Source organism: Cebus imitator, unplaced genomic scaffold, assembly GCF_001604975.1.
Source record: "Cebus imitator isolate Cc_AM_T3 unplaced genomic scaffold, Cebus_imitator-1.0 Scaffold331, whole genome shotgun sequence".
Taxonomy (NCBI): domain Eukaryota; kingdom Metazoa; phylum Chordata; class Mammalia; order Primates; family Cebidae; genus Cebus; species Cebus imitator.
Window position 1 is genome coordinate 2358356 of NW_016107646.1, and position 27612 is coordinate 2385967.

Sequence of the window (27612 nt, forward strand, 5' to 3'; positions counted from 1 at the left end):
ATGGAGGAGTTTCTTTTGCTCATATCATGTAGCAATTAATAGCTCTGACAGTTTTCAACATACATACTTTATATGGTGATTTGTCTATATGTTTACCTAGGCAACAAGCTATGGAAAGTCTTACATGTTTACAAAATTAACACAATTTCCAGCAAAAATAAGCTAAAAGTGGTGGATTATGTGCATTTAATATAAAAAGCTAACTAATTCAATGCTCTGGAGCTGGGAATTTGTACATTGAAGTGAATCTACCAGTTAAATTGGTGGTGTACATAATCAACAGTACGTTATACTATTATAATCTTTGTATTTCTTTTCTTTCATTACCAGATGATTTTTCCAATAGGCTTTAAAGTACAAAGGGTTTTAACAAGATTTCAGCGAGTTAAGGTTTGTTTTGCACACCCTGGAGGTATCTCTTGCTTCAGGCTAGCCCAGAATTAAGCTCCAGGGAAAATTGCCTTGGTCCTAAATTAATCCAACTTTGAAGGATTCAGGAGACAAGGAATTTTCAAAGCTAGTTGTAAGGTGTGAATGAAGTGATACTGGTTAGGAGTATCACGAGAAGAAGTTGTAGGGTGAATGAATGCACCAGCCTCCTATATGGCACTGTTTTTGCTGTGTTCCTCCAAAGATCGTTTAGCTTTCCATTTCATCTTTAGCCTTTTAAAGAAACATCAAGAAGGCAGTCAACATATTCATAAGATTATTTTGGCTGGTACGGTGGTTCATACCAATAATCCCAGGATTTTGGGAGGCTGAGGTGGGTGGATCACTTGAGCTCAGGACTTTGTGACCATCCTGGGCAACATGGTGAAAGCTTGTCTCTACTAAAAAAAAAAAAAAAAAAAAAAAAAAATTGCCGGATGTGCTGATGTGCGCCTGTAGTCCCAGCTACTTGGGAGGCTGAGGCACAAGAGCTGCTTAAGCCTAGGAGGCAGAGGTTGCAGAGAGCCGAGATTGTGCCACTGCACTCCAGCTTGGGACACAGAGTGAGACTCCATCTCAAAATAAACAAAAAAAGATTATTTTCATGAAGTATTAAACATGAACCAAAGAAACAGAAAAACTATGCATTTTATAGAGCTACAGGAACAGAAAGCATTTGATTACAATTAGCTTGAATTTAAATGGTTCCAGTTTCATAATCTAATGTTGCTAGAATAGAATCCCTTAAAATAGTCTTTTAAGATCTTTTTACTTTTTCCCCCTTTTCCCAAGTTATCTGATCTTTCCATTTTTCTAAGATGAGGATTTATAATACTGATGTCTCTTCACAATTTAATGCTAGTTACAGTTACTCAAGTTAAACTCAACCAATTTACTAAAAAAAAATGATGATGATGTATACAGCATCTTTTTTTCTGGTAGGAAGACAGGAATTAGGAAGAAAGGGTAGTTTCTAAACACTGTTGAAAAGTTCAGCAAATGCTTGCTTCCCTTTGGGCTGACAACAGAAGGCAGAATCATCACAATGGCTCACAATATTTATGACTACCACCACAGGGCCAATGAATATTCCCATTCTTATGAAAAAAACACTTGTGCACACACTAGAAGAGAGCAATACATTAGTATTTACATTTATTTCAGATATGCAGTTTACACACTCATTATTGAACAAAATTGGAATGCAAACAAATATACAAATACCATAATAAGCATTATCAAATAAAATAACGGGCACTAGTGTTATAAGCATATTAATGGACCTGGTAGGGAAAAGTGATGGAAGAAGACTGCAGCCCATGGCATTTTTCTTTTTATCAAAAGAAAACGCTCAGTAGCACCATAATGGTAATACTTAAAAGAAATAGGTAAGATAGAACATTTTAACTGCTATCATTGAGGTTAACCTGCTTTATTTAAGTGAATTATATAGGAAATTAACAGTACAGGTAGTATTTGGCCAACTTCCGCTATGTCAGCTGAACATTGTCCATAAACAAAAGCAAAGGAAAATAATGCTAATCATACATGGACCTTTTGTACTTGGTACAAGCTCTGCACCGTGCTTTGATTTCATGGTTGGAGAAGATACGCATGTGTTAAAAATTGAGGTTATATAAAGTTATTCACTAAAGCCTGAGTGTGTCTTTGGTAGGCTAATACTTCTTCAGCATTGTTATTAATCACATTCATGTTTATCTATTTCCTGTATTTTTCTATATAATCCAAGGTGACTAGAGAAGACATGGAAAACACCACAGCAAAATCCTCAAATAACTACGCCATTAAAACCCAATCTATCCCAAAGGCACCAAGAATCAATGGGGTACAAATTTCCCCTTAGAGAAAGGTGGTTTTTTGTAATACTTATAACCTAAGGGGATTTTATTGTGTAGTTTTATATATCTTATTTGTTGCTGTCATATACTTAATTACTTACCTTACATTTTTCCTCTAAGATGGCATCAACAATATACAAGATAGAGTACCAGGTATTTCTATTTCAAAGTTGTGCAAAAACTGCCACAATTTTGCTCAAAGTGTCTAAGTATCCAAATGGTAGCAAATGAGCTGCACTAAGCTTTATATAACCACATTGCATATGAAGAAAAGAAAATGAAATTTATGCCCAGATATAAATAGAAATGTTACAAAGAGTATTATATACTGAGAGTAACCTATGCAGTTCTTTTAAACTTATCTCTTAGTGGTTTCAATAAAATATCACTAACCACTTATACCTAAAGCCTCAAGTTTTCTTCATTTGAATGCTGTAGAATTGCATTAGTATTTTATATTGATTATAAATTAAGACCAATTTCTAAATACATAAGTATGTGCTTCAAGCAATGTTCTGTGGCAAACACACAAAACATGCTTTGCTCTTCAAATTTATTATCCTTAAAATAATGCACTTTTAAAGCCTTCATTTCATAGTTTGGTAACTAATATCCACATGACACACAATGCCTTGCTGAACACAGAAAATGTATCTGCATTATGATAATGAAACCCGGCTTTTGCTGGTAACTTGAAACTTAAAGTAGTCACATGTAGTTCAACCAGCTCCAAACAAGGTTGTACACTGGTAATTATTTTGCAGCATCTATGGGCCTAAATTTCAGTCTGAATTGCAACTTTTAATTCCATTGTCTGATGTGAGTGGTTGTTATTTGTTTCTTTTAGTGCATCACCAAAATATAAATCAACATTAGGTTTTACTCCATTGTTACTATGTTCTTGAGCAATATGATTCAACTGTGGAACTTCTGAACAGGAAGCAGTTTGGGTAACCACAGAAATGCTACACTGATGTGGGGAATTTTCCAGACGGTCATTTTCTACCTCAGGAAGAATGTTAACAGTAGCAAAGCGGGTGTGATAATCACTGGAACCATGACTACAAGAAGTTTTCATGCTTTCTAGGTCAGAACAACTAAATTCAGAAAAATGACTAGAGTGGGAATCTGCTACAGACGGCATACTGTCACTGAGGGATGGAGCCTCAAATTCACTTGAGTTCGTGCTTTGTTGTTCTAACAACTGTGCATCCATGTCCTCTCTGGTCTCATTTATCTTCATGTTACCCTTTTTCCTCAATTTACCACTTTTTGATTTTTTCCCTGCTGTTGCTTCTTTGGACCACTTGGTGGCACTAGATTTACCTTCAGGCAAGCCACTGGATGAACCACCAGGATGATTTCGGGTGGCACTGCCATCATCCATACTACTGCTTCCACTGTTGTGCCTGAATTTTGATGGCTTTGACTCAATATCTACTTGCACCTCCATACTGTTGCCTTCTCTGAAACATAAGAGTAACAAATATAAACATAATTTCTGACTTCTTTTTGTTCAGATTACTAGGAGAAGGGTTTCTGTGTGGAAAATTCAGAGTATATGTAAAGCTATCAGACCATCTTAACACAAGACACGTTCTACTTAAAAAAAGTACTTGAAATAAGAGAACTCTTTATAATGCTTCAATTTTTTAAGTAGTAGTAGATACATTTATTACTTAACGCTGTTCTAGGCACTATGCTACCTTTTCAAGAACAGCTTTATTCTGTTCTTCTGATATAATTCCCTGTTTAAAGTGTACAATTCAGTGATTTTTAGTTGTGATCAGAGCTGTGCAACCATCACTACTACCTAATTTCAGAACATTTCATCATCCCAAGAAGAAATCTTGTACCCATTAGCAGTCAGTTCCCATTCTTCCCTCTTCCAGCCCTTAGCAACCACAAATCCAGTTTATGATGTATACAGATTTGCCTACTCTGGACAGCTCACTGTTTTCTTTTCTCAGAGAACTTAATAGTTGGTAGCCACTTTTCACTGGTAATTTGTCTAATGATAAGAATTATTCCTTTAAAATTAATTTTTAAAATCCTTTCAATTTTATAACAATTTTTTCCTTACTTGTCCAATGGGATGTAGGAATTCAGGATGGATCCTGCCATTGCTTTGGTGCTGGCATTATCACTAACTGTTCCCAAGCTGACTGTGCCAGATTCTCCACTTAGACTGTACCGTTCTTTCTGTACATCTGCTTGAACTTCCAACCTTAAAGGGAGGGTATGAAATAACCAAAATTATATTTAATATCAGCACTACTGTAATATGTATCTCTAAATAATTCAGTTAAGAACCCTAGTAACCAGAAGCTATTTTGGGAACCATTATTTTTTTTATTTCCTTTTATTTAATTCAAAGTTTACTGCAGCACACTGAATAGTACCACCCAACCAAATAAAATGGGAAAAACTAGTTGTCTGCCAAATAAAGTAGTAACAGAACAACATAAAAAGGACACAGAGGAATTTTACTTAAATGTGCTCCATTATTCTCACTCAGGATATGGCACTTTGTAATGTTTCAACGCAAAACATGAAGTTAGAATACATTATTAAACATGGCAGATCAATGAATACAAAAATCCCGGCATCTATATTAAAAATGGCTCTATAAATAACACCTGCCTTTTAATATTTTATTTATTTATATATATTAGAGACAGGGTCTCATTATGTTGCCCAGGCTGGTCTCAAACTCCTGGCCTCAAGCTATCCTCCCATCTTGGCTTCCCAAAGTGCTGGGACTATAGGTGTGAACCACTGAGCCCAGCCAAAATTTGCCTTTCTAAAAATAGGTTATATATGACACTATAACTTAAGAGTTTGTATTTAAATGCAAACTACCTAAAAAATAAGATAAATATGTCTGATGTTTCTTTTAATTCATGTATTCTCTCCCCTACATTTAAAAACGCAACGCTTAGCATAAGTGAAAAATAGTGAAATAAAGAGAAACAGGGGAAGATAATTTTTCCTACTTATCTACATGGCTATTGATAAAAGACTTGGTGAGAACAAAGTAAGCAAGCATTAATACATAAAAGGCCCCTAGCCAATTATCCCAGTCCCAGTTCACACATTCCTGGGGACTCAGCCAAAGTCCCATCTCCTAGTATCCAGCTGTTGTTACCCACAGAAGTAAGATCTAGGCTTAAATATTGCCTTTGCTTCTATGTCTACTGAAGCAGCTGCAGCTATGATTTATAATATAAAATCTGATAAGGACAGTGAAAAAACTGGCAGAATGTTATTCCTTAGCCTTAGAAGTCTACCATCAAATTTCTTTTTTCCCTTTTCTTTTTTTTTTGAGACGGGGTCTCACTGTCACTCAGGTTGGAGTTCAGTGGTGTGATCTCAGCTGAATTCAACCTCCACCTCTCAGGCTCAAGTGATCCTCCTGCCTCAGCCTCCCGAGCAGCTGGGACTACAGGTGCATGCCACCAAACCCAGCTAATTTTTTGTATTTTTTAGTAGAGATGGGGTTTTGCCATGTTGCCCAGGCTGGTCTCAAACTCCTGAGGTCAGGCAATCCACAGCTTCCCAAAGTGCTGTGATTACAGGTGTGAGCCACTGCGCCTGGTCCCAAATTTCATTTTTAACATTACTATTGTGAACCTCCACATAGTAGGGTTGTACATAATCATCATGCTTTATGTTCAAAATTCTCACCTAATTAATAATTTGTAGTTACCAGAAGGCAGAACCAAACCAAACCAAAACACACACCTGTTAAAACAGTTTACCATGGCACTTCCTGACAGACTCCCCGTTATACTGGCTCCAGCTAGTGCCATGGTGCTGGCCGTTTCACTCAGGTTGTCTCGGATGGCTCCTATTCGATCCATGTGGCTTCCACTTGCACTCAAACTGCCAGTCAGCCCACCAACACTTCCCTCCCCTATGCTAGGGTTGTGTCTTGCTTCTGCTACTGATGTTGTATCTAAATGCAAACATTTCAAAGAAACTAAGTAAGTATGATTATCAATTTTCCCCTTCTTAAATTCCTCCATGATTTCAGAGAGGACATTATGTAAGGTATAAAATATACACAGACATGGAAAAATATTTTTTTCAGGCTAGTCCACCAGAAGCAGTCAGAATAAAGCCCTCATTTTAAATGGTTACTAGTTTCTTTTTTTCAAAAATCCAGATTTTAGGAATTTAATAAAGAATATGATTATTGAAAAATATAGCTGACTTCAGAGGAAAATTATGTGACAGTTTTCATTAAGGGTGTCATTTAAAGAGCTTATTATTCTCTAGGTCAATAAGAATGGGCTAAACGTTGATTTCTAGCTTTATCCCACAGTTCTATCTACAAGCTATTATTAAGATCTGGTGTTCCAACTTTATAGTATCTCTCATACGTTTTGTATTCAAGAAGTCATTTATTTCCACCATATTTGAGCTCCTATTATATACCCAATCACATGGTGATAAATGCTATGAGGAAAAATACGAGAGAGTAAAGGGGAGAAGAGTGATGAGAAATGCATGTATGTACACGGCTGTGTGTCATTTTATATGATGTGATGAGGGAAGGCCTCTTTAATAAGGTAATACTTGCAGAGACAAATGAAGTAAAAAAGTGAGCCATTAATTTTTCTAGGGAAAGAGTATTCCAGGCAGAGAGAACTGCAAGTTTAAAAGCCTGTAAGTAGGAGCATGCTTGGAACCCTCAAAAATCAAGTGAGAGTGGTATAAAATAGGAGGGTGACAAGAGACGAGCTCAGAGACACAGCTGGGGCAGATCATGTGGAGCCTTTTGGGCTATGATAAGGAATTTGGATTTTCTTCCCCAGTATAGTTAGAAGCCATTGGGGAAGTTTTGAGCATAAGAAAGACATAATCTGACAGGGTTTGGGCATGTGACTATGGCTGCACTATGGAACAGTGAAGAGAAGCTGAGAAGTTGATACAGCAGTTAAGAGGCTATTACGATTGCCCAGGAAAAAGGATAGTAGCTTGAACTAAGGACAGGGCAGTGAAGAGAGTAAGAAGTGGTTGGATTATAGCTAAATATTGAAGGAAGCAGCAAAATTTGCTGACATATCAGACGTAGGTCATGAGGGAAAAGAGGGAGGCATTGCAAGGGAAGGTTTTTGGCCCAAGCAATAGGAAGAATGGAGAAGCTACTTACTGAGTTAAGGAAGATGGAGGGAAGAACATATTTTAGAGCAAAAAATTTGGCTATAGACAAGTAAAGCTTGACATTCTTGTTAGACATTCAAGTGTAGATCAAGAGCAAACTTAGACATGCAAGTTTGAAGTTCAGGGGAGAGTACTAGCCTAGATATAAATTTAGAGAGAGGTCAGTCTATATATTATTTAATAGATGAGATTACTTAGGGCAAAAGTATAGATAAGAGAAGGATTCTGAGAACTGAGTCCTGGGAAACAAACTAGAAGTCAGAAGAGGAAAATGAACCAGCAAAGACGAATCAGATGAAGTGGCCAGGAAATTTGGTTAAGAAGTGGTTTCCCAGAAGAAAAGTGAAGTATTTCAAGACGGGTAGAGTCTATCATGTCAGATAGACTGTTACATGAAGACGAGGACCAAGAACTGACCACCTTATTAAGTTACATGGAGGCCACTGGTGACTCTGCTTTAGTGAATAGCAGAAATAAAATTCTGGAGTGGTAGGGAGGGACAAAAGTCTGACTGAGGTGAGTTCAAGAGAAAATGGGAGATAAGAAAGTGAGCATTATCTTTACACATCTGCCTGATTATTTCCCTATGAGAAATTTCTAAAACAAGAATTGCTAGAATATAGAACATGCACTTTAAAAATAAGGTTTACTGACATACCCCTACTGGCAGTCTAAGAAGGCTTTTTTATTCTTCATCTCTGCTAGTTACTATCCTAATTCACATTTCTTTGAATAACATTGAGTTGAAGATATTTTTTACTTACTCGGCATCTGTTTTTCTTTTTGAACTGTATTTCTCTTCATATCCTTTACTTAATGATTTGTAATGTTTCAGGCAAAATTTAAAATGAAAAGTTTATGATTTCTAAGATATTATATTCCCATTAGAGGTCAGGTACCCAAAATTACCCCCACCTCTTTCATCCATACACTTCGCCTTGGCAATTTATTCACGGGCGTACTTCTGAATGAATACTATTAGGCCTAGTAAAAGGAGGGCAATGGAAATTCTGACTTGCATGTTATCTCTGGTCTCCCCACTACTTACACTGTTAATAGGCACATTTTCTTCCTTTGCTTAAAGGACTTACCTACAGCTGTGTTAGTTCCACCAACATTTATATCATTTTCATCATCAAATTCAATCCTGACTCCTTTTCCATTGCCTGCCGAGACTCCACAACCTCCACTTCGACAAAGAGAAATTGGAACAACGCCATAGACATAAGCTAACATAATAGGAACACCAATACCTAAAGAGAAATTAAATCAATCATTACAAACAACAACAACAAAGTAACTCACAGAAACCTGAGTTTTAGAAAGTCTTTTCAAGAGAGGCATACAGAGAAAAGTGCCTGGGTTCTGAAGAGTTGGCCAGAACATTTGCCAAAAGTAGATTTAACCAGTTGTTAAGCAAATTCAAAGTTCCCAGTCTTTGAATTTGGGGAGGAGTGGTAACCTAACCCACATGAGAAGAAAAAAAGAGAGATGTAAACTTTTTTCTTTTGAAGTGCCAGGACTCTGAACTGCACTTGGGGTGGAGTAGGGCGGAAAGGGTATCAGCCACTAACAATTTACCAACTACTCTAGCCAAAGAAAGACTTAATGTAGGCTCAATTTAATTAATTTAATTTGTACTTAAATTAAAAAACAAAAAAATAAACATCTCTTCAAACACTTCATTTTTTAAAAATCCTTCCACAAAACTTTAACTCCATAAAACTTTAGGTAATTAGTACTTTTCAGCATTTTCTTACCTACAGTCACTGCAGCTACTACTGGAGACACGATTACAGACAACGTTACACCGCCTGCTATGGCCAAATTCCGTTTGTGCTTTGAAACATCCTTGCCTTCATAGCGATTGTGAATCTTGAATTCATAAAAATAGGGGTAGGGGATTAAAGAGAAAAATACATTACAATTTAACTTAGTTGAAAAAGGCCTATACTTGCTAAAGTTATTTTTCAAAAAGGTTCATAGCTGAGTATCTTAGTTCAACTTACTGGTTCACTAACAGGATACTTCTAGTATTCTAAAGGTTTCTTTCTAAAGAAGATTGTCTAAATGGTAAAAATTGGCTTCTGGGAAAGGTTTCTTTTTAAAAATTGACCTTAAAAACCATTTCTAATAAAGAAGTATGATTAAACAGAATTATTTTTTCTCAGATCCCTTTTTATGAAGACAAATATTGACAAATTACTCAAAATCCAGGGCTTTCATTTATAGCTCAAAGTAAAGGGCAGAGAAACAAAAAAGACGATAAATAATGGCTAACAGAGGACAGGACTGAATTCACTCAGCATCTCTGTACAGGACAGGTGTTAATAGGCAGAATCTGATATCATCATAGAAGCAGTGATTAAAAAGTGGCTTGAGAAATTATATGAACTTTGACATCTTTATTTTCATGGTTTGCAAGGGCTGTTCTAAGACAGATTCAAAACAGCCTCAAAAGTATGGGGACTCTAAAATAAAATGACTTACAAACAATATTACACATGAGACTTATAAAATAATCTATTGTTAAATGGGTGTAATAATATCTTTAGCCTTTGGAAGGCTGTAAAGTATGAGGAGTGTTGTGGGATATACAAAAAAGTGGAAAAGTTGGGATGGGAGGTGGGTGATGCGGGTATGGGATGAGAAACCTTTCTATTTCCTAGTCAGAATCCCGTTTCCCAGCATTGACTAGAGGTTCCTTCTAAATGAGCCTCCTCACTTCCCTACACAGTCCATGCAGGCAGAGATGGCAGACCTCCCCAGGGTACCTTCCATTATCCTTCAGTACTGCAGCTAATTCCTGCTCCTCCCCACTCCCATTCCTGGGAAACTTAGCACTGAAGAAGAGAAAAGGCAAAGCAACAACTGACGGAGCTGACTTGCAAAGGCAGGCTGCCAAGAGAAATAATTCTTCCAGAAAATTTTTCAGCTTCAAGCACCAATGTTCAATTACAGTGATTACATCATCCCACTATTTCTGGTTCAACTTTTCTGTTTACAATTTTTTGCTGCATTTTCTATTTTTTAATTGTTAAGTGAAGGCTCAGCTTTTGGGTACTTTATTGACTTAGTAGGTATTCCTGGGTTGGTTGGGATCCCAAGCACCACAGGACACTATTTCAATAGAAAACTAATTCATTCATTTACAATGCTCTGGGTACATGTTTGAAAAAAGGAAGCCTGTAAATGTACCCTATGACCTGAACAATGAGGTAAATAATCTCTCCTCTATAAATTATTTATAGGTACATGTGGTACAACAGTCTCTCTTTTCCTTCTATTTCTAAGTATCTGAATAAATAGTTTTGTTTTCAGCAAAACCTTGCTTTAAATAACTACATGAAAAATTATAATCAGCTACTATATTTTGAAATTTTTTATTTTCTCTCTTTTTTGGAGATAGGGGCTCTCTGTGTCACTCAGACTAGAGTGCAGTGGCAGGATCACAGCTCACTGCAGCCTCAACCTCATGGGCTTAATCAATCCTCCCACCCCAGCTTTCTTAGCAGCTGGGACTACAGAGGCATGCACCATCATGCCCAGCTGATGTTTTAATTTTGTGTAGAGACAAGGTCTCATTGCGTTGCCCAGGCTGGTCTCAAAACTCCTGGATTAATGCAACCCTCCTCCTCACCCTCCCCAAGTGTTAGGATTACAGGCATGAGCCACCACACATGCCCCAACAAATTTTAAAGTTCAGGTTTACTCACTTAAAACCTTCTGAAATATCTGGCTTATAAATATGTTTGTCATCAGTCCCAAAATTAATTTTTAAGAAATTGTATATATTATTCTTCTGATTATAAAATGTATGTTGAACATAAAAAATTCAGTTGTTACATGAAAGAGGATCAACCTTACTCTGAGTCTGGTCCCAGAAGTCAGAAACAGAAATAAAGGAAACAAACGGAAACAGTATCTGACTCAAGGAAAGAATTTTATAACAATTAGTAGCCATTTTACAACAGAAGTGGTTTTCCCATAACTGAAGTTCCCAAATGGCTAATAAAACTTAATCAGGGAACCTATATTAAGAATTCATGCATCTGAGTTCAAATCTCAGCTCTGCTTCTTTCTGTGTAACTGAAGATATATAAATTTTCCTCTCAATATTTTAACATATCAATTTCTGTCCAAAAATTTTTTTAAATTGTATTTTAGGTTTTGGGGTACATATGAAGAACACGTAAGATTGTTGCACAGGTACACACATGGCATACCAAAATATTGAGGTTACTGCAGTGTTCAAATGAGTCAAAGTACATACATCACCTATGACACGGTATGACAACCTTTAGTTCCTTTTTTTATTTTAGAGATAGGATCTTGTTCTATCACCCAGGCTGAAGTGGCACAATCACAGTTCACTGCAGCCTCCACTTCCCCAGCTTAAGCAATCCTCCTATCTCAGCCTCCCAAGTAGTTGGGACTATAGGTGAATGCCACCATGCCCAGATAATTTTTAAATTTTTTGGAGAGATGGGGTCTCACTATGTTGTCCAGGCTGGTCTTGAACTCCTGGCCTCAAGTGATCCTCCTGCCTCAGCCTCCCAAAGTGCTACAATGATTGGAATGAGCTACCATGCTCAGCTTGTTTCCTTTTCTTCTTTTTTGAGACAGAGTTTTGCTCTTGTTGCATAGGCTGGAGTGCAACCTCTACCTCCAGGGTTCAAGTGATTCTCCTGCCTCAGCCTCTGGGAGGCTGGGGTTGCAGGCATCTGCCACCATGTCTGGATAGGTTTTTTATTTTTTATTTTTTGTGTTTTTAGTAGAGATGTGGTTTGCCATGTTGCCCAAGCTGGTCTTGAACTCCTGACCTCAGGTGATCCACCTGCCTCAGCCGGCCAAAGTGCTGGGATTATAGGCATGAGGCACCACACCCGGCCTATTAGTTCCTTTTATAAAAATTGTTACCCTTTGTTCTGCTTGGGTTGAGATTAGATAATTTTTAATTGTTTTGATCTTCTTGGATACCAAAGAAAATTTATTATTTTTCTTTTAGCCATCTCCTACTGAAAGGACCAAAGAAAATTTCTAAAATTACTTCTCAATTCAGAGATTCTGTTAATGTAGGCAACAATAGATTTCTTAGGACCTCATAAATTATCCCATTAGCCCTCAGAAAAAGAATTATTTGCTTAGCTAATGAAATATAATTCATCAATTAGAGGCCAGTGGTAGTCACCGGTATTTGGACTTTGACAAGATTGTTATAATTTGCAAAATAGTGTATTTATTAATAGCAGTAATCCAAGAAAAAAAAATGAGCTTTGAACTGCAGCAGAAATAATTCAAGAACTGGCTATTCTTTGCCAGAGGGCATGTGTTATTTAGCTATTAACTTTCATTAAAAAGATTTTATAGACCTGACCTTGCAAGGATATACCTATGAGAAAAATTTTAGGTGTGTATCCTTCAATATTTTATACTCAGTTAGTTTTATAATGCAAATGTACTAAAATTTTCAGATTCAGAAAATTGTAAAGCAAGTCTGCCTTGTATGCATTCACATATGATTGCCAAACATTAAAAATTTATGAAAAAAGAGTAACTTTTATACTGAAGAAACTAAAGGTACCCTTTGCCTAAACAAAAAGCCAAAACAAAGCAAAAAATTGTCAATACTAAAAGAATATACCTAAAGATTTAGAATAAGATAATGGAGTAATAAGAAGTAAACATTTTACCTTACGGCCCACATACACAGGAATGCCAATAATCATTGCAGGAATAGCAATGCCAGCTATTAAAGCGATTCCAACAGGAGCACCAACCAGTGTTCCTAGCTGCCATAATATTTTCTTCTTTCGGCTCCAAGGTTTCTTCCCCCAAAAAGTACATCCTGACGGACTAATGGAAAAAATTATAATGTAAAGTAACTGCTGCAAAACACCACAATAACAAATTAATGCAATATATTAAAGCAATGACTATTTTTAAAAACTTTTCATACTTAGGATTCTTTTCCCCATTCTTTAAATTCTAAGTTCATTAAACTAGGTAAGAACTACTATAAATTATATTAACAAGATACTGATAACTGAGATACAGGTTAAAAATGTACCCCTGGTCCTCCATTACCCTCAAACCCTTGTTAGTTTTTTAATAGTAAATTAATGCAAAACATGCATATTTTTAGGCATCAGTTATCTGATTATATCATAAACACATTCTGAAGCCTAAATGATAAAATTTATGTATGGGAAAATTAAATGCAAGTATTTACGGTCTAGCATAATTATACAGGGTATTACATACTAGCATTCTAGTTTAACGAAAACAAAAAGAGGAAGTACCTATTTCCTATTTTTGACCAGTTATTAATTCCAAACAACTAGTATAATAACTTGGTTTCTTTTAAATTTATGTAACTAAAATAAAACCAATTCCTTTAAGTATCTTACAAAACCAAGTTTAAAAATGCTTAGGATAATACTTTTTAAAAACAAGTTATTTTGTCTTACAATATAAAATTACATTTACATATAAATAGCTCCTTCTATAAACTTACCTTAGATAATGTAAATCTGAGATTTCTTTCATACACAACCAACAAAACTCACAACCACAAACAGCACATGTCATGTGATTGCAGCTCCCATCATTCATCTTTATTATATAAGCAGCACATCGTGGACATGGTTTTATATCATCGGCTATTGGGAATATAGAGAAATCTATTAAGTATATAAAGCTGGTTTAAAAATAACTTCTGGCAATTTACAGAAAATCTTAAGATATAGATAGTTTGTTAACTCATAGCTTTAGTGTGCTGTTTTTAGTATATAAAGCATTTTTTCTTCCCTACTAAGAGAACACATTTTACATTAAAATATCAAGTCCCAAACATTTTTCAAACATAGTAAAACAGTAAGAACAAAAAATAACAAAAAATAAATAGAGAAAGGAGAATCAAGGACAGCTCTAGGCAAATTGTAAACTACGTAGTAAAGTTTGTCCTTGTCCTGGTTCCACAGAAGTGTTCTGAGTGGTACTTCCTGGTTCTAGAACTCTTCTAACCATCTTCCCTTAACTCAAATGTACACGTTTTGTATACTATTCCTTTAGTGAATGAACACTAACAGGAGGTGACAATTTGATATTAATCTGAGGTGCTATATCCAAAGCACTATGAATTTACTTCTAATTATATCAATTATAAGCACCATAAAAATAGCAAAAATATCTTAAGAAAAACAGCCTTTTCCCAGTATTTTACTTCACACAAAAGAGAGATGGACCTTGCAAAGAATCAGTAGCCAGAATACAAGGAAGGAAGGAAGAGATTAAGGAAGGGTCATATGGTTACAAACCGTGGAAAACACTTTCAGAATAAAAGCAATCATTGTTAGTTATGCTCATGACTTTTAAATTAATTGTCTTTATCCTTTTTATTCATTTATTCACTCATTTACTCAAATGTTGTTGGTATATGCTCTTTGTATAATAATATGGTTACAATGCACAATATTGTCAAGTTAAAAATCAAGTATAACCAGGAAAATTATACAACTATTTTGCATGTTGGCATCTGTTTAAATAGCAACTTGTAATTACTTTACTATTAGCCAGCTATATTTTCTAACTGCTCACAGTTTAGAAAAGATATTTATAGTGCTAACCACTGAATTTAAGTATTTGTTCCAATTTCTAACATTACAAGCATTAAGCTATAGTCTATTCTTTCTACAAGTTTTATGGTCAAACTTTACCTGTGCCTCATCAGTTAATTCAGGTTTCCTTAGCGCTTCTTCTAGGACCAAAACTGCTTTTTTTCTTTTTTTTTTTTTTTTTTTTTTTAACTTAAAAACTGGCCAGTGATCACAATTAGTATTTTAATGACTCAAGCAATTTTGAGCAAACTGATAACTCTAAGCAGCCAGACCAAGATAATTACTAGAATATAAAAACTAAAAATAACCATAAGTCATGATTTAAATGAAAGAACATAAAGTCTGCATTTAACAATTTTAAACATTGGGGTATAAATGAAAAAAAAGCTGGCTTTTACCTAAAGCCTGATACAACATGCAGTATATCAAATTAAAGAAATGCTAATCCTATCTGCTTAAGTAGATGTTAACTGATAAACTTCCTCATTCCAGAGTATACTCAAGTAGCAGATATCTCAATTAGATGGGGGAGTAAAGAGACTCAAGCTTTGGTTCTGATGCATGCAATCTTTGGAACAAACTGAAAGGTAACATCCCCATTTATTCCTTCCAATTCTAAAAACACAAAACAGCCTTTTAATATGCTAAAATTACACATTAGAGCATGAAAACCACAAGCAACGTATTTTTGATAGGTCTCTATATACTTGTACCCACATCTTTCACTCTCTGTTTACTTATTCATCTATGAAAGGCTGTTTAGTTTGCTTTGTCTCTTTTCTCAAAGCAACAAATTAGGAAAAATTTACTGTGCACATTATAAGATGATATATTTATCTCCAAATACCCTCATAATGCAAAAATCCTAAATGAAATTGTTTATGGTCAATTGATCCCCCATACCCCAAGAATCAATTAGCTACAGTTCCCTAATATAAAAAAGCTTCCCATTTCTATTTACAGTGTTTGGCAAAGCTTTTGTCTTCTTTGATTATCTTTTTGTTTACTGCTAAAATATGGGCCATTGTCACATTATGAAAAACAACAGGTTACAAAACACCATGTCTCAAATGTTTACAATGATTATCTCTTAGGGTGGTAGTGGTAAGGGGACAGAGGCAGGAGTGGGAAGCCAATTAAATATTTTATTTTTATAAAATGGGAAAACTATAGTAACAAAAATGAAAAATATGTAGTTCATTTAAATTTAACTCCAAGTGCATAAACATCCTAGTAGCTATAATGCAGTACTGTCACAGTTTAAAGACAAATGTAAACATTATAATATAAATATTATGCTATTTTACAAATACAAATACTAATATATTTTATGTAACTAAGCACACGTTTGTCTTTAGTAACTGATTAGGAAAAAACCAACTAATCATTATTATACCAATTAATATTAAAACTAGTTTTTCAACATATGGTACAGAAAACAATACCAAAATACCTGGAATAACAGTAATAAATAAAACCATTTAGATGGTAGCTTCCTTTTTCACTTTCTACAAGTCTGTGAGAAGCCAAGTTCACTACATTTTTTTTTTTAAAATAGGGTCTTTTTCTGTCGCCCAGGCTAGCATGCAGTGGTGCAATCTCAGCTCACTGAAACCTCCACCTCCCAGGGTCAAGCAATCCTCCCAAGTAGCTGGGACTACAGGTGCACACCACCATGCCTGGCTAGTTTTTGTATTTTTTGTAGAGATGGAGTTTCATCATGTTGGCCAGGCTGTTCTCAAACTCTTGGGTCAAGCCATCTGCCTGCTTTGGCACCCCCAAATGCTGGGATTATAGGTGTGAGCAACGACACCCGGCCCTCAATGTACTTTTAATTCTTTTTTTTCAAAACAGGGTTTCGCTCTGTCACCCAGGCTGGAGTGCGGTGGCACAATAACATTTCACTGCAGCTTTGCCTTCCTAGGCTCAAACGATCCCCCCCACATCATCCTCCTGAGATGCTGGGACCAGAGGTGTAAACCACCACGTCTGGCCAATTTTTAAATTTTTTGGTAGACATGGAGTCTCACCATTTTGCCTAGGCTGGTCTCAAACTCCTGGGCTCAAGGGATCCTCCAGCCTTGACCTTCCAAAGTGTTGGGATTACAGATGTGAGCCATCATGCCCAGCCAAGATTTTTAAACAAACATGGAACAAATTCCAAATGAAGTTTGTTTTTCCAAACAATCAACTGGAAACTATTTATTCCAACAATGTTACTGTTTGGCTCAAATCATTTGGCAAGGTTTTCTTTCATAATTACTTTCAAACAGCTCTTTTATATATATATATATATATATAAAATATATATATATAATATATAATATATATATATTATATAAATATATATATATATTTTATATATATATATATATATATATATATATAATATATATATATATATATATATAAAATCACTCATGATCACATAGTCACATTTTACTTTGGATCCATCCCAAACCAATAATTCAACCTGGTATGATACCCCTCGTTAGACTTTGCTCTAAAGGAACTTTTAGTCATTCTCAGAAATCAAACTGTCAAATCAAACTGATATTAAACTGACATTACCTAAAGGTTATGCCAATGAGGCATTCCAGGGAAGCACTGCTGAAATAAACACAAAAACTCTCATGGTGACTGCTTGGAGGAAGATCAATATTCATCTGGATAACTAAATCATGATGTTTATTTAAAAAAATAATAAAAGTAATTTCTGTCATTTTTTAATTTAATCATGGCCCATACATACTTAAATCTCTATAAAGTGATTGTGGTTTCTCTAAGTTGCCCTACCTCATATAGCAAAAGCACTTCCTATGAGCCAAGAAATGTTTCAAGTATATGGACATAAGCATTATTAGTATCTTTATTTTATTTTTGAGACGTAGTCTCTCTCTGCCATCCAGGCTGGAAGGCAGTGGCGCAATCTTGGCTCACTGCAACCTCTGCCTCCCGGGTTCAAGTGATTCTCCTGCCTCAGAATCCTGAGTAGCTGGGGATTACAGATGCCCGCCATCATGCTTGGCTAATTTTTGTATTTTTTGGTGGAGATGGGGTTTCACCATGTTGCCTAGGCTGGTCTCAAACTCCTGATCTCAAGTGATCCACCCACCTCAGACTCCCAGAGTGCTGGGATTATAGACATGAGCCACTGTGCCCAGTCAGTATCTTTATTTTAAAGATGAAACAAGTAACTTGCTCAGGATTGCATAATGAATAAGTAGAGAATGTAGGATTTGAATTCAAGCAGTCTGATTCCAGAGTCCATTCTGTCTTACTCTATATGACTGTGTGTTCTGTAACCAATAAATATACACCCCGACTTGGAAGAGAAGAATGTCATTTCCAAGTGAATACCCAATGGCTATTGCTGACTCTTTAGGGAACAGTTTAGGTATATTCAGGTCCTCTCTGAATTGCTTCTGGACCCATACCTACAAATTATTACTAATATCTTTGGGTTCCACAAATCTTTAGGAAAGGAAATAGAAATAAATCAATCAGCAAACAAATATAAAAATACATTTACATTACAAAAGTATTAAATGTTGAATATTCTGTGTTAAAATTTCATTAGACTTTTTTTCTAGTAGCATAAAGCACAGGATTATCTCAGATTAATAGCAGAAACATAAATTATTTTCTTGAAAAATTTCTGTATTTTCCAAGTTTTTCCCTGTCATCTCAGCAAGAAAAATATTTTTTCCAAAAAGGAATAAAATTCCAATAAATATATTTGTCACACAAAATATTTTTTTTGAATTTTTATGCAAAGAACATGAAGATGTTCCTTTTAATAATTTTTTTGAGATTTCTGATATGTATATATTGTACATTTATAGATCCCCAGAAAACTTAAATTTCTGGCCAAGGACCAAAGACACCTTAAAGTTCTTAGTGTCCTCCCCACAAAGGTATGATTTTTTTTTAATAGACAGGGTCTCACTCTGTTGCCTAGGCTAGAGTGCAGTGGCATGATCACAGCACACTGTAATCTCAAATTCCTGGGCTCAAGTGATCCACTTGCCTCAGCCTCCTGAATAGCCAGGACTACAGGTGCACACCACGACATCAAGCTAGTTTTTTTTTTTCCAGTGGAGATGGGGTCTCACTATGTTGCCCAGGCTGGTCTTAAGCTCCTGGCCTCAAGCTATCCTCCCGCCTTGGCCTCCCCAAGTGCTGGTTACAGGCATAAGCCACCACACCCGAACAGTATAATGTTTATATCCTTGATCCTAGCATTGGATGAGACATCTGCAAATGAAAAATGCACTTTGTAAAATATTTAAATGAAAATGATTCCAACAATAAATACCATTTCAAATCTGATTCCGTGATATTTATATAATCAGAAAAAATATAAATATGATATATTTTAAATTAAAATTTCATTAGGAATATTTGGTACATTTTACATAAGATATCTTTTTTTTTTTTTGAGACAGAGTCTCGCTCTATTGCCCAGGCTAGAAGGCAGTGGCATGATCTCTGCTCATTGCAACCTCCACTTCCCGGGTTCAAGCAATTTCCCTGCCTCAGCCTCCCAAGGAGCTGGGATTACAGGTGCACACTACCATGCCTAACTAATTTCTTTAGAGATGGGGTTTCACCATGTTGGCCAGGCCGTTCTCAAACTCCTGGCCTTAAGTGATCCACCTGCCTCAGCCTCCCAAAGTGCTGGGATTACAGGTGTGATCCACTGTGCCTGGCCAAATACCTTTATAATCAACAGTTTCAGACCATCTTTGGCTATCAGTTACATAAATTATCATGACACTTCCTTTTTTCCTTTTTTTTTTTGGACAATAAATTTTTCCACATTTCAGAATCACTTTCTTTCATAGGAAAGAATGAGTGCTTCTGGGATAGAAATGCACCTAAAAACACTTCTGGCATGTAAAAGGAAAACAGGAATACTTATCTTCAAAAAATTAAAATAACTAGTGTTCTGTGTCAAATATTTTATTAGAAAAAAATTAGACATAAATACCTGCTGCTCCAGACTCTTGACTATAACTAATGGATGAAGAACGTATAGTTCTCAAACGTAAGCTCTGGGCTCTCTCTTGTCGAGCAGCATCACAGGTCTGGTTGGGGTGCCAAATCTGTTTACAGTGGTAGCAAAACTCTGTTCCACAGCCCTCTCGCCCACAAGTTAATTTTGGACAGCTGGCACATCCAAATGCTATCACAGCATATCTTGAAAGAACAAGAAAAATGATTTAAAATGCGACATAAAACAAGAGATACTCATTTCAAAAAGTATCTAACAAAATGTTATTCCTGAAAAACATTTTCTATTTATACATTAGCAAACAGTCATAAGTACAAAACATTTTAAAAGTTCAATTTTTAATTTTCAGGGTTTTTTTTTTTTTTCAAAGATTCAGGGGATATATGCGCAAGTTTGTTACACAAGTATGTATACTGCATGATGCTGAGGTTTGGCCTTCTAATGATTCTGTTGCCCAAATAGTGAACACAGTACACAGTGAGTAATTTTTCAACTCTTGTCCCTCTCCCTCAACTTTTAAGTAAGATACCAAACTGCATTTGGCCTAATCCCAATTTTATAACAACCATATTAAATTAGTACAGTACTGTATGCACATAAAAATGGAAGGAAATACATCAAAAATCTTAATAGTGGTTTTCTTGGTATTGAGTTTTAATTTTCTTGATTATATGTTTATACATTTCTGATTTTCTACAATTACTTGTTAAAGTGGAAAATCTTAAAGAAAAAAAGATTACATGTTTAAAATTGTAATGACTATATGTAAGTTATAATTGTCAGGTAATGGCATACTGTGTCAATTTATAAATTTTGTGATATCTTGTATGTATGTAGAAGTCTCACATTTTTCTAAGATGCATGGCTAAAGTTGTCTTTGGTGCCAACCTCCTGCCAAAAAATACAAACTGGTTTCTTTTCTTTTTGTGGCTTCAGATTAAAGACTGAGAACTGTAGATTCATGACTAGCACTAATACCTTTCTCCGAGTTAATATTTCTGACACTTTAAAAACTTATGACTTAAATTCTGGGCATTCTTTGGCATTTATCCCAGACAAATGAAAATTTGTGCTCACACAGAAACTTGTACGCTAATGTTCACAGCAGCTTCATAATAGTCCAAACTGGAATGAGCCCAGATGACTTTCAAACGGTAAATGGTTAAATAAGCTATACTGCATGCACACTATCACCAATAAAGAAAGTATTGATACAAGTAACACCTTAGGTGAATCTTCAGATAATTACTGAGTGAAAAAAGTTAATCTCAAAATGTTACACACTGTATGATTCCATTTATATGATATTTTTGAAATGTCAAACAGGTTAGTGGTTGCCAAGGATTAGGAATGGGGACTGGGGAGGGGAAAGAGTTGGGGTAAGTACATGTGATTATAAAACAGCAACACAGGCCGGGTGCGATGGCTCACCCCTGTAATCCCAGCACTTTGTGGGGCCAAGGTGGGCGGATCACTTGAGGTCAGGAGTTCAAGATCAGCCTGGCCAACATGGCAAAACCCCATCTCTACAAAAAATATAAAAATAATTAGCCAGGCATGGTGGTGCACACCTGTAATCCCAGCTACTTGGGTGGCTGAGGCAGAACTGCTTGAACCCAGGAAGCAGACAGAGGTGGCAGTGAGCCAATATCATGCCACTGTACCAAAAAAAAAAAAAAAAAAAAAAAAAAAAAAAAAAAAAAAAAAGAAAGGAAAAGAAAAATAATGAAGCAACATGAGGGACTTCTGTTGTGATGGAACTGTTCAGTATCTTGACTATGGTGGTGGATACAAATTTACACGATAAAATGCATATAACTAAATACACTGAGCACAAATAAATACAAGTAATTGGGAAAATTGAGTGAGATTGGTAGATTGTAACTATGCCAATATCCTGGTTCTGATATTGTTTTATAATTTGTGCAAAATGGCACCACTGAGACAAACAGTGAGAAGGGTACATAGGATCTCTGAATTATTTCTTACAACTGCATGTTAATCTACCATTACCTCTATAAAACTTTCAATTTAAAAATTTCTAGAAGTTTTTAGTTCCCTTTGAAAAGAAGTGACAATCAAGTCTTACCAATGTCTAAGAGTCTCTTGTAAATACCAAACATTTCCCTTTGCCTGGAAATTTAGGGGAGTTTTCAGAGCTGGCAATAAAATTTAAATAATAATTGTAACTGAGATTGTATTAAGTTTCAAGATACTCTATAAATAAATTGTGCAGGATTTTAAGAGTCAGGGAGTTCCCTCCATTTTTGGACTTGCTGGTCCCCTAGTACTACATTCTTTAAACTTAATTTACACTTAAATTCCATCTTATTTCTGATAGACCAATTCGCTAATTACCATTCTCTATCACAGACATGTTCAAACAGGACTGAATTAAAGGCAATTTATAATCAGCTTTGGGTAATTTAGCAAAGCTTCATTTCCCTGAGCTTTAAAATTTCCAAGGCAGCTTATTCATTCAGTCCCAAGTAAAGAAAGAAGACCCTGGTTTTTTTTTTAAATCAAAGTTATAATTTAAAGTATCTATAAGCTAAAGTATAGCCTTTGTTTTAAAACAAAAATGTCAGTGAAAAGGAAATGGCATTTTCTTCCAAACTTCTTCTCTATATACCTTTTACTGAAAGAAGGAAGAAGGAAAGAGGAGGGGCAGAATGGGGAAATTTGTGTATGCAGGAGACAATGACAAAACCATTTTCTGAAGTCAGTTACAATTTACAAAGGTAGCAAAGAGGTTTTAGGGTGGCCAGTCCAAATTCCACTTCCACCACTTATTACTTGTATAATTTTAAGTGAATTACATTATCTCTCAACAACTAAGTTTTCCCAAACATAAAACAGGCATTCACTTTAGTTTAGCCTCAGTATTCAGCCAAAATAATTTTCAGCCTTGGCCTTGGCCTCTAGAAGGCCAAATAAGCAAATGACTGCTTTGATGACATTTCTCATACCCCTACACTTGTACTTGACTAATAACCATGTGATCATACAAATGACTATCATTTCTACAAAAATAATATAAATTATATTCGGATTAAATATTAACATCTTTTGGTTGGCATTTTAGACATAACTTAAGAGTAGAAATTTTTTATATGGTGAAATTTTACTGGATAACTTAAATGTGCAGTATGTTGCAAGAGTAAAATCCTATAATCTTTGCGATGACTGTAAAAGCCAAATTTAGGTAGATGCTTAATTTTCAAATAATTAAATAGGAAAACAATTTACAGCTAATATGAACACTGAGAATGCTTTACCTATATAAATTTAGTAAGAATACATCCTTTCTGAGCAAATGAATATTTATAAAAATATACAAGGCAGATTAATAGAAGTTAGGTTACATATAATTCTAACCTTTGTAGAAGGCTGCTCAGTATACCAGTATTCATAGTACTACACAAAATTTTAAGAACTGACCTAATTTTTAATTAATGATTTAGATAAATCTTTAAAAAAACAAATACTTCCAGGGATTCTACATCTTGAGAAGAAGAACTGAAAGCAAAACATCAATACTGCCCTTTAAAAATTTCATGACAAGTTCCAAAATCTGGTACAATTTCCATAAAGAAGTGAAGGAGTTTGGTAAGAAAACAGAAAACTGTGGACTTAAAGCATATTTTCTTCTCAATTTTTTCTTTGTATTTCTAACAGTGTTCAGATCTTCTCAATAATTAAATTTCAAAACAGCTTCATAAATTGCTTTCAGATGATAATTCCTTACAGTTCTGAGTCTAGAGTCTTACGTGCATTGAAAATGACTGCTTATAGAGAACGAGTTTCTTGAGATTTATCCAAACTTTATCACAAATACAGTGTTCTCCTATAAAATGTTACTATAAAATTTTTTCCTCAATTATATGAATAGTAATATTATTAAACTGAATATCTATTTAGAATTTTAATATACAGTATAAATACACACACACACACACACACACACACACACACACACTCACATATACAGTGTATCAGGAGCAAACTAACAGCTGGCAGTGTAGGGGAAATTACCATTCCTGCATTATTATGTCAAACATTTAATGTTTGATTGCTAGTTTTATTTATTTATTTTTAAATAAGACAGTGTCTCACTCCATCACCCAGGCTGGAGCACAGTGGTACAATCTCAGTTCGCTGCAACCTTTGCCTCCCAGGTTCAAATGATTCTTGCGCTTCAACCTCCAAAGTAGCTGGGATCAGGCCTGGTTAGTTTTTGTATTTTTATTTTACATTTATTTACTTCTGAGACAGGAGTCTCCCTCTGTTGCCTAGGCTGGAGTGCAGTGGCACGATCTTGGCTCACTGCAACTTCTGCCTCCCAGGTTCAAGTGATTATCCTGCCTTGGCCTCCTGAGTAGCACGCCTGGCTAATTTTTTTTTGTATCTCTAGTAGAGACAGAGTTTTGCCATATTGGCTAGGCTGGTCTCGAACTCCTGACCTCAAGTGATCTGCCCACCTTGGCCTCCAAAAGTGCTGGGATTACAAACATATGAGCCACCGCAACCGGCCCCAATTTTTGTATTTTTAGTAGGGATAGGGTTTTGCCACGCTGGCTCAGCTGGTCTCGAATTCCTGGACTCAAGTGATCTGCTTGTCTCAGCCTCCCAAAGTGCTGGGATTATAGGTGTGAGCCACCACATCTAGCCCTTGATTGCTAGTTTTAAAAAATTATTTAAATAAAAATTTCCACTTATTCTTGTATCCCAGAAGTTCATCAGACTATGATGAAGGTATGTGACTTTGGCTACCTGGCATTTGGTCAAAATATATCCCCCAAACTAGGAAATAATAAAGAGAGTTGTGAGATTAAAATAAGATCACACATATGTAGTGTTTGTATGTGAAGAGAGACAGGAGAGGAGAGAGGAAGACAGAGGAGAGGTAGGACTACAGGGGTAGAGAAAAAAGGAGAGTTAGTTTAGTTCATGACACATTATATATACTCAAATGTTAAAGTACAAATGTTATATGCTACTTCTCAGTATTCTTTAAATGGAAAAGCAAAGATGTCCTACCCTGAATTAAACATTCAAGTTTATTGAATTTACAAATTCCAAAGAAAAACAAGATTACTTTAATATACTGACCAATGTTTTCTTAAATGTATACTCTAATGACTATAAAAGTTAGAGCAGTTTGTCTAGCAGTTTTTTCTTATACTAACAATTATTGAGTGCTTCCTACGTAAGTGTTTCACATTCATATATATTCAATCCTAACCGTAACTGTATTAGGCACATTCTGTAATATATCAAGGAATTAAATGTACCTAGCACTCACACATTTTGAGAACAGATTGTCAGAACTCCTGAAGATGATTTTCCTTTTGTGGGAGCTGAACTTATTTTCTACTGGAAAATAACTCTGAAATTATAATGGTAGCAAATGGTAAAACTAAATTAAATACAAAACACTCGCCTTACAGAAAATTTCAGGAATCTCTCTGCTCTGGTATAATAAGTGTTATTTGGAAAAAGAACAGACTCAATAGAAGGTCGCAGATATAACTGAATAGTGGTTAACTAAACATCTCTGGCTCAAACAGCACCCAAACCTTGGTTTAGTAGTTAGCTCCATTTCCTTCTATGGTCCATTATTTAATTCAAGCCTTACATTACTTCTGTATCCTTCAGCTGAAGGTCTCTAGCTACTTGAAATGCTTACACCAGGAGTGGATGGAGAGGAAGAAAGACAGGAAGGGGTTGAAACAGCATTCTTTCCAGAAGTATCTTCTGTTCACTGCATTGTTAACAAGTGATGCACATGAAGAAAGAACTCAGTGGTAAAGTTAGGAAAATGCCAAGTAAAATTAAAGTGGTTTTTGTTTTTTATTATAGGATTTGATAAGAATTTTTAACACACCAATGCTCAGTACACAGTAGGCAGTATTTTCTAAATTTATTTAAATTCAGTCATTTATACCTATCTCCTGAGAGACTTTCATAGTACTAATGTTTTACAAATTATACTATTGATAACATCAAGCAAGTAGGGATACCAGCTAGGGTGACATATTCTGCCTAGATCAAATTCCTTATGAGAAACAAGTAAGAAGAAAAATAAATACCTAACATGAAAAGTAATCCTAAGACATGGCAGTCTCAATAAATATTTGGATTAAAAAAAGACTGCCTCTCATGTCCCTTCTGTCAATTGAAAGAGAATGAAGAAAAAGTATCTGTAAGTCCAAAATAATTTTTTAAAGCATAAAGCTTTTAAGATACCTTTAAAAAACTGTTTTTTTCTTTCTGTAAGAACAGAAAGAAAATATAATCAGAGATACTAATTTGATCCAGTTAAGGGGAACAATCAAGTTTTATATCAGAATCAAGAAGCTCATGTTTCTTTCTACTTTAAAAGTTATGATTATTCCCATGGAAAAGGAATAACTTACTTTACTTCAGAGAAGGTCTAGACAAAGTGAGGCTCATCTCCTGGTTCCCTTTTTTTAGGATTTGCATCCTACAGACAGGATACATTCTGTTCTGTTTTCCACTACGTGCTGTAAGAGAGTGCTTCAGTTATTGTCAGGCCTGCATGCCTGAGACTAGCTGGGAAAGTCTGTCTAATTTACGGATGAAGTGTTAGCAAGCCATTTTGGCTGCATATCCAATGCTACATTCTTTAGTCAACTAATTAGAGAAAACTGACATGTCTCCTGTGTCATATATTAACACGGTTTTGAATGAGGATGGAGGGGAAGAATGTTATTTTTATTAACTCATTAAAACATCACCAAAAATCTTACTATCAATGAACAATGTTTGCTGGTAGGAGTAACATAGAGGTTGAGTATCTCTAATCAAAAAATTCAAAATGTGAAATGCTTAAACTTTATTACATTGTCAGAAGACACTGATAATGTGATTTTTAAACTTCAAAGAACTATCCACATGGTATATTGAATTATTTGGTATTAAAATATACCTGGGTTAATTTTACGGTTGGGAAGCAGAATAAATTAAAAATAGCATTCTCAGTTCAAACCATTAACTCTTGTTCTGACACATACAATTTATCACTAGTCATGAATTATAACTTACCCTGAAATGTAGTTTATTTCATTATGGCTCTCTATACCCAAAATCTGTTTTCTAAGTTCCGTGTATGTGTTTTCTCTGGATAAAATCAAAGTTAGATCTATAATCTCCGCAAAATTTATAAAAGGTCAGTCTACAAAAGCATTTCCAGCATGTCAAAAGATGGTCAAGGTATGGCTAAAACACATCTTTATAGGATGAGAATGACAGTCACACAGACATTAATTAGAATTCTAAAAATACATGTTCTTTAGTCCCTAAGCCTATGGCTCTATTCTTTTTTAATCCATTAAGAACAATATTCTCCACCAGAGTAAGTTATCATTTAAATGTCATAGCAAACCAGCTTGAAGCTTACACACAGCCAATTATAGTTGATCACATTACCCAAATGTATATGACTTATGTTAGTGGCATATAGTCAGGCTGGTTCATTGAACAATTTTTTTTATTG

At 35.3% G+C, this 27612-nt stretch overlaps 1 protein-coding gene across 1 annotated transcript in view; it reads right to left on the reverse strand.

Moving 5' to 3' along the window:
- Positions 1-1557: 1557 nt before the first annotated feature.
- The window catches only part of RNF19A (ring finger protein 19A, RBR E3 ubiquitin protein ligase), a 50275-nt gene continuing 24220 nt past the window's right edge, over positions 1558-27612 (reverse strand). The window contains exons 3-10 of the mRNA XM_017505012.2: positions 20070-20278; positions 13975-14119; positions 13151-13313; positions 9218-9332; positions 8549-8710; positions 6033-6246; positions 4372-4515; positions 1558-3754 (exon numbers count right to left, since the gene is read on the reverse strand). Coding sequence (XP_017360501.1) covers positions 3064-3754; positions 4372-4515; positions 6033-6246; positions 8549-8710; positions 9218-9332; positions 13151-13313; positions 13975-14119; positions 20070-20278 — 1843 coding nt within the window. The 3' untranslated portion in view covers positions 1558-3063. The remainder of the gene's footprint in view (positions 3755-4371; positions 4516-6032; positions 6247-8548; positions 8711-9217; positions 9333-13150; positions 13314-13974; positions 14120-20069; positions 20279-27612) is intronic.